Genomic DNA, 14,597 nt, shown 5'->3' on the forward strand with positions numbered 1-14,597 from the left:
CAGAACACTTTGTAGGATGAATCAACTTTGAAGCACCTTGCTGTCATACAGAAAGGTAACCAATTTTCCCATGATGGTGGATTTTAGTATGATGGCGGATATATGGAGGGAGTTATACACTTTCAGTCTTATTGCTTAGCTCTCATAGGACAGACCACCTCAATAAAAACAGCCAATGAGAAGCACTTTCACAGTAAATGACAGGGGCTGTGAAAAGCTCATCAGGTCGTAATAACAGCCAGTCAAATTTATCTATATTATTTCAGCTTAACAATTACAATGTGGGTTATAGATACAATTCAGTAACACAGGATTTGAAGCAATATAGTTCACCCAAAAATGAAAATCCGGTCATATTTGTCAGTTGATTAAAGCATGAAAAAACACTCAAAAGTATAAAAGTAGTCCATGTGTTTTGAAGGCATAAGATCTGTTTTGTTAAGAAACATCCCAAAATGTAAGTCATTTTTGCATGTTTACATTTACAAAAGCGCAAATTCTCATGTGAACACACAAGCCACTGTGAAGGAGCTACTCCACCATTAAACTTTTTTTCTTCTCTATTAATATAGTATCCCTATCAATAATTTCTCTTTTGAAAATTTTATTTTTTTGTGTTGTGCATTAGAAAGTGACATGTTTTTTTAACAACATGTGGTTAAATGAATTGACAGAATTTTCCTTTTTAGGGTGAACGTTTCCTTTGACAATCAAAACAAAAGGAGACAAATTCGATTCCATTTCATGATGTTTATTGATCAACTAGAAAATACTGAGACACTTAAAGAATCGAAAAACACTGATAATGCTGGTTGCATCTGTAAAAAAAAAAAATCCAATTCCATTTAAGTTTACACACAAGTCAACAGCAATCTTAATATTGGTTTCAGTTTTTTAGAAATTTATTTTGTATTTTTTTTTACAAGATTAAATGTGTGTACAAAGTATCTCCATACTTATCTCCCCCTCTCATAAAAGAACCATTTACAAAACCTTGATGAACCTTTAAAATTTCAAATAATTTCAAAACTATAGCTTTTTAACATTTTATTATTATTCTTTTTTTTTTGTAACAGGACCTTACCAATGCTGAAGGAACAGCTGATGAAGACCAGTGAAGGACCAGCCTCCAGTCCACAATAACTTTCTATCATCTCCCACATTCATGATCATGATCCTTCCCTCACTAGCAGCTACCTCACAGAATCCAAATTCAGCAGTATTGCACATTAAGCATGGAGGACGATTGCTCTGAGAGGGGGAATGTCATAAAGAAAGAAAACAATGATTTACAAAAATAAAAATCATGCAAATAGTGAGCTCTATTAAGCATCTACTAGACTATACATGGTTTTCTCTAATATGCCAGTTAAACCTTACACATCATAAGAGACACTTAAAACGGATCCTGGACAAGTAGCAGAGGACATCACCAATTCATCCCTCATGAATGCTACCAGCAGAGGCCACTGACTCATACAGTGACCTGATGGGGAAAGGGATAGACTCTGATCTCCATTCACTTTACACTACGTCACAATAAGCAAAATATATATTTTTAGTTGATTGCTCTAATATTATTTCTAGAAGCATATATGCTATTTCTAAAACATGCAGACAAAAATACTCTAAAAAGTGCTTTACAGCTTGACTCAAGCTCCGAGTAAACGTTTGTTTTGAGGGGCACTTAAATTGTACAACTCTATAAACAAGCAAATGTTCAACACAAAATAAATTCTGTATTCAAATCCATGTCAAATCAAATCAGTTTGTGTAAAGTTGTGTCAGATTCTATGTGCATTTTAAGATTATTTGGCATTCAAATAGGCTTTGGGTACGTGTAAAATTCTCAACCAAATTAGGTGATTAAACGGTCAAACAGAATATGCTGAATATTGTTCAAAACCTCAAGACCCCACACAATGATAAAACATGGTAAGAAATACAACCTATTGAATATCAACAAGATATCATCTCTTTAAGAGAGACTGGGCAATGTTATGAAATGCACATGAAAAAAAAAAAATAATAATCCAGACATTTCAATTATTACCGTTATTCTATCTATAATAGTGTCAACACATTTCTAAAATACAGAAGTATTTCTTAAATATGGAGTAGGCAGAATATTTTCCCAATAACTAAGACTGGAAGTATCTAGTGTCCATACCCTTCTTGATCTCTCTATACTCCCTCAAAAATGGGGGAAAAATAAAAACAAAGCAACAAAGAATCAGGAAGAGTCATTTGGGGTATTCATAAACTTAAAAACAGGTCATGATTTAAAAAGTCTATGCATGGTGACATTTCATGAGTGTAAAAATACCACTAAGAGAAACTTTCAAATGAAAACATGATACCAAAGTGGGAGGTAGAAAAATTTGGCTGGATATAATGAAAAAAATAAAAAATAAAGATGGAGACTGAACTGGAAGGCAACTGCAGAAATTTCTAATCAAATGCAGCTAATAAACTTGTGTTTTGAATATATCCTGTAAACTACATGTTTATAAAAATCAATGCAGATATAATAATTGTTGTTTAAAAGTATCTGTCTAAAAGACATGACAAATGCACAAGAACACTTTCCTTCCTAGCATCTAACAAAACACGTATTCGCCAAATACGTCTCCAATCTAAAAAAAGGAGAGACAATCATACTTCTGTTGAACCATATAAATGAGGCACAGATAATGAATCATTATCACAATTAAGATAACAAGGTGTTTGCAAGGCTTAAAAACAGTGTTTTCAGCCAGATCAGCATACAATGAAGCCATAAATCAAATACATTTGACTGGTCTTGATTAGAGAAGCAGCGAATACATAGCCTGGTCCTAACAGCATGCCAAAGCCTCTGATGACTGATGGCACATTCTTTGTATATATCAATCAGTGGGACCTATTTTCAAATACAACACTCTGCCAGCATGCAGCAGCCTTTAGGGACCAGGGTTAAGGCTATTAAGGCCATGAACCAGAAGAAAAAAAATTATATTTAGAAAGACAAAATTACCTCAGCTTTCAGCTTTCACTAACAGATAACGTCACCTTGTGCCTTGCTCTGACCTGCTCAGCTATTTGTTTATTCTAAGAAAGTGCTTTCATGCATGAGATGTAATTGCTTTCTGTGGGAAGATTTGGGATAATTCTGTGGGGAAGATTTGGGATAAAAGCCAAGTACAACAGATACAAAAAGCGAGCATAGACTGATTATACGGTGCTTTGAAAATTGTCATTCTTCATCTCAATATCTCTCACTGACCCCGAGAAGCAATGAGAGAACAGAAATGTTTTCCCCGCCCACCTGCGCAGGGGATTGTCGAGGGAAGTCTGTCCTGTGTAAGATCAAGGGCAGAATTTAAGTGCTTTCTGTTGTAAAACTGCATTATGGGACAACTGAATCCCACCAACAATTTGTCCTGTAATAGTTATTTTGATATCACGATTACATTACATATGTCGTCAATGTAGTGGGCATCTGAGAAAGGTTCCAGAAACAACTTACAAGGTCTTTGCGCATAAACTAGTTCCTGATATTTGTTGTCTTACATTTTATTCACAGTTTAATTAAAGCTTTTTTCTTCTTTTTCTGGTTTAAAAAAAGTACTGTCACATAAAACTATGGTACACGAAAATAAAATATATTTGTCCATATCGTATATAGCGTGTATGCATGTTTTTACAAACAGGGTCATCTGCATGATGTCTCTGAATCAACTGTCCCTGTAGAGCCCTTGACTCATTAAAAGATACCTTTCTGGCCTCCGTGGCTGAGGGATAGTATAGTATAAATATTCAGATAGATCTTTCGGGCTGCTTGGTTGGAAATGTGACTCACTTTTTCCATTGAATAAACAGTTCTTGCAGGCTTGCAGACCATAGTTCTGTCTTTGGGTCATGAGGACGTGGGGAGACCTTTTTTTTTATTTTTATTTTTTTATAAGTACTCCTCATGTGGGCCTCAGCTAAAAGTCTGTTGTTATTTTACTTGTCCAAGTTCATTAGCCAGCCCTTGTCCCTTTGAGTACTTGCAGGGGTCTTAGTAGTAGTACACTGGACAACAGAGCATGTGGTTGAGATGGCTCTCTGGGCAGATAGGAACTGCAAGTGTGACATGCCCTGTCAGCTTAAATGACTCTTTCCATGCATTGTTCCCAGGGCCAAGAAAGCTGGTTCCAAACACGTTTCTTACCCTGGAGACTTAGTGCAGCAAAAGTAGAGTCATCTCCATCCAGTGGCACTGGTGACGGACGAGACGAAAGGGTGCAGCGGTGCAGATGCAGTTGACCTTAAAAAGACATTTTGGATATGTTTTCAGTTTCTTTGTTACATTTTCCTCTTCGCTTTCTTAAACGGAGATTCCTTAACTGCAGAAGTCCAAAGACATAATTTGTCCATCACATTCAAGTCAACGGATCAAGTAAGAGTGGACAACACAAGGTGCTCCATTAACGGGAAAGAAGTATACGTCGAATTCCGAATAGGTTTTACATAATTTCTACAATACTGAGAAATTCCAAGTTACCATTGACTTGAAAACATAAAGCATCACATGAATGTTATAGGTATGACATCTGTTAACGTAGCCTTCAGTCAGATAGTGACTCTGATCTCAGTTGTGAGTGTTTGTGTCTTTGTTAGAACATTTTCCATACTTGTTGGATGAGCTGGACTTTGCATAAAGCCAACAAATCTGTCTAGCCCTTGTGTCTGGTATCTTATTCCTTAGTTCCACATATTTCATAATTTGTTGCTCCTCAGCAAATGACGGGAACCCCATCCGTGTTGAATATCATTCCAGTGGTAGGTTCATAAATGCCTGCCAGGTAGTAGAGGTCTTCACTGTCCTGGTACTTCTTTGTTTTAATCATCTGCTCATATTGCTCAATGCTGACTACCAGACATTTATGAGAAATGGTTTGAACATCATTCTCATCAATGTGAGATGACTGGTAGAGCGCCCGCTAGAAAAAGCAACAGCAAATGGAGATCAATCAATCTTTATTACACAAACACAAAGATTATCAAACGATTTACTGCATTGATTTTCTTACCTCCATGAAGTCTTTTCTCTGGTTGGAAGCTTGCAGAACAGCAGGAAGACTTTGGCCAGACATTTGATCCCAGTTCTGCCAAACAAAAATGTAAGATCCCAGAGTAAGGAAAGACTTGGATAGATAAAAGTACAAATCCAGTGTTATTTTCAAATAATGACTTGAGCATTGAAACACATTTTACATCTGCAACACATATTGCACTGGTTTATTGAGCACAAGGAAAAAAAGGAACCTTTTTATCATTAAGTTTCTTTCCAGGGTTGGTTTCCTCGGGATGATAGAACCATTTGACCCGGACCACCATGTTGCTTCCCCAGGACTCCCACATGCTCTGGATGTGTCCAATGAAGGGGAGGTTCGGTCGTCCAGCAGACAGGAACACAGCGCAGTCTCCAATACGGATCATTTCCTTCCCACGCATTATGGCCTTGTAAAAAAGCTTCTTTGCCTTCCCTTTCATTCCCCGCCTCTGTCAAAAGTTGAAAGAAAACTTGTATTCTAGTGGAATTGTAATAAAGCAAAAACACATTATATAGTGGCGCCTTCTCAAGTTGGCTTTTATACAACCCTAAAATCTATCAACTTACCTGTGTAGGCTTTCCAAACCACTTCCACAGCTGTCTGGCAGGAAGGAAAGCAGAGATCTTGGGTCTGTTCTCTACAGAGGGTAGCCTTTGTCGTTTTGCCAGCTCCTTAGTTGTTGGGAGATGGATTCCCTCACGTCTTTTAGGGCGACCAACACCCTGCTTCACCTTCTGCTGCTTCTGGGGCTTTTGTTGCTGGTGATGCTGTTGGCTGGAAGAAGCATGCTGCTTCTGGAGCTTATGGATGTTGGCTGAAGGCCCCGTTTTTGCCTTTGTATTTTCTTCCTCCTCTTGAGGTGGCACCTCCTCCAAAGGAGGAGATGGTTGAGAAACAGTGACATGTTCTTCATCTGAGCTGCAGGAAGATTCTTCATCACTGGTGGTGGTGGAGGATGAAGATGAGGAGGAAGAGTGGGATCCGGCTGAGGATGAGGAGCTGCTGGTTGAAGAGCTGGAGGAGGTGTGGCTTGATGCCCGTGAGCTGTTGGAGTCTTGTTTGGGCTTCTTTTCCTGGGAGGCCCCATGCTCCTCTTCTCCATCCGATTCAGAGCTGCTGCTGCTACTACTACTACTGCAGTTGGGACACTCTAGTTTCTTCTTTCCCTTTTCCACAGATTTGCTCACCTTCATCAGTCCATCACTGCCACTCCCCAGCTTACGAACGCAATAGGTGGACATGCTTTCTGCAATAAGGGGCTCTGCATCAACCGGCTTGGTCTTCGCTTTCAATGATTTATCAGTGGTGGCGGATACTGTAGTGTAGCTGATGCCAATCACTGACTTATTCTCTCGTTTGGCGAGGTTCTGTCCCTCCATCATCATCAAGGCTTTGGTCTTCTTGGTTTTGGGTGACATGACTCCTTCATGGTCAAGCTTGATCAAGATCTCAGATTGAGGTTGCTTGCGATGCATTTTTACACCAAACCCTGATGTCTCCTCCTCTGCCTTTCGCAAACGCTTGACTGGCTTTCCTTTCCCTGTGGGACTCGCTGTCTCGTTGGAAATAAAGGATGCCAGAGAAGTGGAGGGCTCATTATAGAGATCCACAGACAAAACTTTTCCATAGAGCTGTGGAGAGTAGACAGACTGTGGCTGGGAACGCACTTTAGCTGGGGGCTTGATTCCTGTGGTTCTCTTCTGGCTTTCATTAGATATGGGGATGGAGGAGCCGGCTGTGCCAACTAGCTTAATTTTTCTACCTGGCCGTGGGCTGCTTTTTTGACTGGACAGGGGCCTCTTGGGGACCTGTGTTGGGGCCGGTGTATCAGTCTTTTCATGCTCCTTTGGAGCAACTTCAGGCTCTGGAAAGCAGTACAGGAGGGAAGGTTTTTAATATGCCAGACCAAAAACACACTAACCTACATAGAATGCTGGAAGGCTGAAAGCAGTTCCTGTTCTGGCAGTAAGCCTTTTTCCAACCATGAAAAAATTATTTAAAATCTATGAAACCACCAATTTAATCCATGTTTCCAAGATCACAACATTTCTAATTTCTGTATAACCAGTTCTGACTGCTTGAAGTTTAATTTAAACCAAAGCAATAACCACCTTTACAAAGAAAACAAACTCCGTTCTGATTTTTGTAACTGCTTAAATTTCAGCAAGGGCAAGTATTTGGTCTAAGAAGGGGAAATTACCAGGCTTTGGTTTTGGTTTTCTCCCTCGACCCCTACTTTTTGGAGTAGACTCTGTGTTTTTGGGAGGCGTCTCTTTGCCCTCAGGGACATCCTTACTGCACTTCCTTCCTCGTCTTCTAGTGCTGGCTACAAGGAGGGCAGGGGATGGTTCTGCACCTGTTAAGACATTCATTCAGTTTACAAAATATAATTGAACATGTTTACACATTATTATGCTTAATAAGTGTGAAAGGTCATGTAAATGCCTTGTATAGTTTTCTTTCATTGTGAAAGCTGATCAGCACACAGGTTGTTTGTCCATTACCCTGTTTTTGCTCTGCATCTAAAAACCTTTACTGACATTCTTACCGGCTTCTCCAATGTGCTCATAAACAAATGCATGACTGTTTATGATTCGACATCAATAACAGAGAAAAAACAAATAACTTCTTGAGTAAAAGCTGTCATCTTGCGTTATCAGATTTTTGGAATTCTCATTCTTTACAGTTATCAGTGTATTGTTGTGCATGTAAACACCTAAATAGTTTGGAATTTTTTGTAAATATTTTATCCAATGTGCTCATGTATGAAACAGCAAAAAAAAAAATAAAAAAAAATAAGTGTCAAACCAAACTATTGGCAAATTTCCAAATCCTTTACTTTTACATATTTTGAAAGTAATAACAAACATTTTCATAAATACACAGACATTAATATTTACAAAGTGCTCTTTAATATGGCACATAATTTCAAACCACTCTGTCTCACTATCAATCATAAGCAATCCACTGGCAGGTGAAGGAAAAACATCTCTTTTACTTAATCCATCATCAAGCTTCAAGAGCAAAACCAAACAAAATCAGTGGCTGCATGGAATCCAAAACAAACAGAGCAGATATGGGGTTTTTATATAACTTTGACATTCAGGTAATGTTTCAGGCACTCCTTCGTGCTTTGGCTTTTACTCTCTACTTTGCTGAATACTCACACTGAATCTTGTAGTCCGGCGGCAGCAACCTAATATGCGAGAGTGGGATCCGTCCAGTGTCTCCATCGTCAAACTCCACTGTGATCAAGTCGTCCACTTCTTCCATGTCTGGACTCCCTGGGGACATGTAACAGGGTTGAAGATTGACGCAAAAGAATGTGGATCACCTCAATTTATGTTTCTACTGAATGAAACCGCAAATACTGCTGCGCAAAGAGAGATCAGCCACATATTTCTAAGCATTGCAGTAGAAGCTGCATGGATTCATACAGGGCCTTTTCATTCACACTGGCTGACAGCAGCAGTAGCAGCAACATCCCTTTAAGAGTTTCTTGACAAGTCTCCGGCTACCTCCGTTCCTTAGCAGGAGGGAAAATAAATAATAATAGGGCAGAGCTCCACATGTAGCTAACCACATCATCCTTCAATCTCCAGCTCAGTTTATCTGGCAGTGCTTATGGACTTGGCTAAAAGATTTAGATTAAAGGAAATGAAACAAGCCTGTACTCTGAAAGGTTCTCTTACTTAGCCTCAGTTCAGAGAATAGTGGACATTTGTATGTATTTTCCTCTCAGAAACATAGATGCAGTAATACACTGCCTTCATATAAAATTCACCTCATTGGTCCTCATCCTCTCTCATTATTTATACTCTTTACTCATGAGACATGATGAGAACCAATGAGGCTGGATGTTATCGCTGTAGCCGTCATATTTGATTTAAGTGCTTTACTTTATTAATATGACTGATTTAAGAGTGAATTCGACTTAGTTCATTCTGTTCATCACACAAAATTATTGTATTGCTTTAGAAGACTATGAATATATAGCACGAGTCATAACAATTACTTTTACTGTGGTTAAAGTGTCTTTTCCACAGATGACAAAATTATACAGAATTGGAATGACATTAGGGTGAGTAGAAGACATAATTGTATTTTTTGAGTGAACTATCCCTTTAATAGGTACTATTAGCCTGTAAAAGGTGTGGAACAGGCAAGCCCTACCTCTTACAACAGTGCCAGGGTAGAGGCAACGGTACTGCTGGCTCCAGTAGGCTGCAATCCTGGTCCCTTGGGGAAGGTATCTGATGGAGGGGGGTTTCACATCACTAATCTGTAAAACAGAGGTAGTGAGAGAGAAATATTAAAATCAACACCTGCGTGCATTCATGGTGTGAGACTTTGCGGTCATCTATCTGCAAAGCTGAATAACTAATGAAGAATTTTCTGGTGAGGAAATGTATTTGAGTATATAATCCATCTTAGAGAGGCTGTTATTGTTAAGGTTGCTTTTGGCACTGGTCTGCTACCAGATACATTAGGAAGGCAGTAGTCAAGAGTGCAGAGCATGTAAGTGGAGTGGAGCGAGTTGTCACTCCGCTCAAATATTCGCTCATGTGCGATCGCTCAACTCCAGCACTCAAGTTCAAAAGTCATCACTCATGACCAAGAGCAATGTTGGAGCAGAACGGCATGAAATAAGGAAGAAATCAGGTACAAAAAAATCCCTCTTCATATTGGCATACAACCTAATATTTAATGGTGCAAATAACAACTGCACAAACAATGCCTTGATGTAGGCTACTAAAAAATAGCCTTGTTCTCTCTGCCCTATTTTGATATAGTTATTTTATGTGGGGTAATGTAACAGCCTAATTACCAGAGCTTCTAATTTAGTTTAATCCTGTGCTAATCGTTCATGTCCATAATCTTTCTGGACTTTTTGCGGGCTTCGCGATCCCACATTGGTTAACACAATTGAGCCTTTTACCTATCAAATGCTCTGTAAAAAATAATCCCTGTTATTCTTATCCCATGGGAATTGATATTTTGGTAAAAAGCCAGTCAATCTGCATTGCTGAACCCTTTAATCATTATTTCTAAATTTCAGCAAGTGACTATTGGTCATGGAGAAGACACCAAAAAATTTAAAACATGCTTCAAAAGTCATCTAATACTAGCTGTTGTGTATGGAGTGATGCATGAGAAACAAACGAGCACGATTTCTTTTGATTAGGAAAATTAGAAACAAGTCCTAATTTTGTGATTTGAGCATAGTGAATGGGAAAAATTGCGTTGAGCCCCGTGTTTCACAAAATATTTTTCAGGAGAGACAAATAAAATTACATAAATGTTAAAAGACTATCTAGTTTTTAAAGAGTTTCAAGAGTGTACTGTAGGATTACTGGCTTGGTAATGTAACCAGTTCTGTTCTATTTTGCCAGATATTGAAGTAAATTTTTTCTAATAATCCCAGATACATATGAACATGTTTAATACTTACTTCATAATTAATAAGCACAGCTAAATAGCATATATTTTCTGATGGGTCAGTTACTTGTGACTGCAGTGTGTCAAGGCAGTCAACACTTTCATCTCTGTGATTTATACAGACATAGCTTATCCTGTGAGAATTGACTGTAAACCTTACAGATGTCCTTGGCAGCCTAATAAAATTATTTTACTTAACAGACATATGGGTCATTATACGAAAACGTGCCATTTCCCACTTTTATTGTTTGATTTTCAAAGTACTGTTTTGAAAATCTTTAAGCCCCTTTTTGGATGAAGTAGATCCTTACCTCTCAGGAAAATGTGCCGTGCCATCTCAGGCCATCTTATTTTTTTTTACTTTTTTCATATAACCAACATAAATGTGTGTGTTTGGTCAACCCTGTTACCGACATATTATTTACTTTTTGAAAAGGTTTTAAATACATGTATAGTTCAAATATAATATACTGTGAAAAATTAATAAATATTATAATATTATACAAGTAACAGGGTTGACACATCAGTAACAGGGTTGACAACAGTTACCGTATTGGTTATACTGCTTGTTTGAGTAACAGTTATGGGTGTAATGGAGTCTTAATTGGACATTCATAAACCTTTAATTCAACATGACTAATCAGCATATTTTGGAGACAGCTCTTTTGAGATATTTTAGCATAAAAATTATGAAAAATTATGATGATTCTGCGGATGTAAATGTAAACCAATTGTTTTATTAAAACAATTAATTACATTGCAATTAAATGATCAATTGAACATGTTTGGCAATGTTGAGTTAGCCCCACCCATGTGCATGCTGTATCAGGGGACCTCACACAAAGTCACCTCAAAACTTTGGTGTTTCAGGACCCTTCAGAAATCAACACATTTCTGCAATTTTCAGCAATTTCTTTGGTAACTACATTGATATTATGTCAAGTAAGAGTTAAATGTATTGTTTTTTGTGTATGAACAAATAATACTTTATCATTTTATATCATTTTCCTTTAAATGGAAAGATGAGTTTTACTAGCTTGCTTCAAAGCTAATCTCTAGGTCAAACCATTAGCCTTACAGAAAGATGGACTGCCAAAGAATTAAGCATGTGAACTGCAAACACTAAATGTTTTGTGATTCATTTTACATTCATTTACAAATAAATACATCATAACTTGTTTTGTAGAGAAGATTATTTTCATAAATTAACTTTTTTTTAAAGATGGGCTTAAATGGTACAGTGCCACAAAAGCCAATACAAGCTAAGCTTAAATGAAAAAAACGTAACATTTCTCAATGTGGGCACAATAAAAAGTACTAAATCAATTCATTTTTACATTTTGTGAATCAATGAGGATGTGGGCTTATTTGGAACACATGCGGGCTTAAATGGTGCCAAAGTACCAATTAAGCCCATGCCAGACTTCTGACTTTATTCCTAAATTATCTTAATTTTATATTCTAAATTGTACATTACCTAATTAATACATTTTCAAATGAGAGATTAATCTTGCATTTTAACGAATGATTTTTCTTATAAACTATGTCAATATCTATGAAAAAAAAAAAAAACTTAGATTTTGGTGGGCTTAATAGGTACACTTGGCACTCCCCATCAGTCATTTAGAACTGAAGAAACCTCTTGGATGAGAGGCAAAACATCTTCAGATATGGAAGTACCAAGTCCAGTTGCCCTTTATTTAACCCTTCTTGGGTATACAACATGGGTAAGACACACAAAATCATACTTTCATCAACCCTGTTACCCTGGAATGGTAACAGGGTTGACGGTAACAGGGTTGACGAAAATTTTTATTGCCGGCCATTACTAGCCATGAGGTATAGGTAATGACACCACATTATGTGCCTTAATGAGAGGCTTAAATGTTGTTATACATGTACATTTTTAAATATGTACAAATAACTTTTTAACGTATGCTTTTATGGTAACAGGGCTGAAACAATGAGCGTGTCCCCATCTTTCAGACATAAACTCAAATAAAATTCATAAAAAGAAGAGAACACTTACTTGTCTTCTACCATCAACTTCATGAAAGGCAGATGATGTCACTTCCCGGAACTGATACAACTTTTGGAACAGTCCATTATCTTTAAAGAGGTGTTTTCATAAAAAGTAACAGGGTTGACGAGAACCTAAGGACCCGACTAAATTGTGTTTTTATTTTTCACAATTTGACATGTTAAGAATAAAATCCATTCATGACTAATGAACTGACACTTTCATTTTCATTGACAAGAGGCTTTATACAAGTATATGTTTTTTTTATGATAGTTTGACGTTTTTGGCCTCGATAGCAAGTAGAAGTAGAAAAATCATACTGAGGGACAGGCCATTTTCAACATTTCTGCAAGATGCTTTGCACAAAAATGTGATTAAAATCCTTTAAAAACAAAAAGATACAGAAATTAATTTATTCTTATATTATGAGACATATTATGGAAACTAAATTATAAAATATTTTATTTGTTTTATGGTTTATTAAGATTTACAGAGCTTTTTTTCTGAGGGACACAAAATGGCACGTTTTCGTATAATGACCCATATATGTACCCCTACCACAATCAGCTCGTGAATCACACAGAGTTTAAACGCTGTCTAATCTCTGATAATCCACTCTGTTTGAAATCTTGGACCCAATACAGCCACCAACACCAGATATTTGTCAGTGTAGAAGCAAATACATATTAATGTGGCCACACACGAAATGTAGTGCTTTCTGTTTGGAACGGAAATTGAGCACCTTGCGAGCAGCCGGAACGGGGCTGATCGCAGTCTCGTGAAATGCGTTCCTCACTCCAGTGAAATTCTGATCGTTCCGCTCACATGCTCTGAAAGACATATGTACTGGTGATAAACATGCCCTCGGCTTAACAGCAGGGGTAGGTGCTAAACAGCTACTATATTACAGCTTGCCTCAGGCCTATTAGCAGAGAGGAAGCTGAGGAGTGTGCCAGGAGTAAAAAACAGGCACGCTGTGGTGAGCCGTAACGTGTATGTGGGTCAGTGACTGGTGCAGGGCAGTGTTGTGTACTGACCGCCTCCTGTAGCAGCTGCTCCAGGCAGTAGATATGTGGCCTGTTCCCCCTCTCGCCCTCCACCACCACACTGTATCTGTAAGACAGGACACACCATTATGAACCAAATACGAATTATAAAAAGGGCAAAAAAAGGGTATACATTTCCTGTTGTTCTGGAAATATTGAAGTCAACATAAAACAGCATTTGCAACCAATCTAACTTAAATAATTTGACATACTTCTGAGTGAAACAGAAGAATGCACAAGGGCAAAAATGTAGGACAGGTCTCGATTTTATCCAACGGGAATTGATGGGACGTTCTATTCCAGAATGGAGCTAAACCTAAATTAAAGTTTGGAGTCTATTGTGGCGGATTATTTTCACTCTTGAAACCCCAGTGCTCACTTTTGAGGTGGCTTTTCAACCGCAATCTGAAGATTATGCTTAAGAATATTAAATTACTGATAACTATTGGCAAGATTTAATAAAGACTACATTACCAAAATCAGTAGCATAAAAGAATGCTTACAGTTATATGGCTATTGGTTAACATTAACATAAAGTGATGTCAGTTGCAAAGGAAAGTCATTTCAGTGACTGAGCAAGTTATTACATTTTCTTGAAGGATTACAAGGACACGCATTTATAACTTGCTCTGATGAATCATGAAAAATAAGTCCAGCAACATGTATTAAGAAGGTAAATCTTGTCCATTTTCATTTTTTTGTTGACTTTAAAGCACAGTACGTGAGGATACAAAATCTGTTTACAGAAACTGTGCTCTGTGCATAATGGTTTTGTCTAAGAATATATCCAGTGGGCTGTAGTGGAGAGATGCAGAGGGGCTAAACCAAAAGACTCAGCAGCCCAAAAGCACTTCTAACATGCAGACAGGGCTCCTCTGAGAACTATAGAGCTTTGAACCGGCCTTTATTCACAATGCCCACTGGAGCCTGGCTTTCTTGCCAATTGCTCTCCCACCTTATTCATGCTTGACCTCAGGGATGAAATTTGGAGGGGGTGCCCTATTTTCTTTT

At 37.9% G+C, this 14,597-nt stretch overlaps 1 protein-coding gene across 2 annotated transcripts in view; it reads right to left on the reverse strand.

The window, feature by feature from the left end:
- Positions 1-884: 884 nt before the first annotated feature.
- LOC127652695 (trinucleotide repeat-containing gene 18 protein-like) overlaps positions 885-14,597 on the reverse strand; it is a 105,873-nt gene continuing 92,160 nt past the window's right edge. For both annotated transcript variants that reach the window (XM_052139004.1, XM_052139003.1), the window contains exons 23-30: positions 13,578-13,653; positions 9,255-9,363; positions 8,249-8,365; positions 7,282-7,437; positions 5,648-6,945; positions 5,293-5,529; positions 5,058-5,132; positions 885-4,967 (exon numbers count right to left, since the gene is read on the reverse strand). In XM_052139004.1, the coding sequence (XP_051994964.1) occupies positions 4,761-4,967; positions 5,058-5,132; positions 5,293-5,529; positions 5,648-6,945; positions 7,282-7,437; positions 8,249-8,365; positions 9,255-9,363; positions 13,578-13,653 (2,275 nt within the window). In that variant the 3' untranslated portion in view covers positions 885-4,760. The remainder of the gene's footprint in view (positions 4,968-5,057; positions 5,133-5,292; positions 5,530-5,647; positions 6,946-7,281; positions 7,438-8,248; positions 8,366-9,254; positions 9,364-13,577; positions 13,654-14,597) is intronic.

This window comes from Xyrauchen texanus, chromosome 12, assembly GCF_025860055.1.
Source record: "Xyrauchen texanus isolate HMW12.3.18 chromosome 12, RBS_HiC_50CHRs, whole genome shotgun sequence".
NCBI classification, from domain to species: Eukaryota; Metazoa; Chordata; class Actinopteri; order Cypriniformes; family Catostomidae; genus Xyrauchen; species Xyrauchen texanus.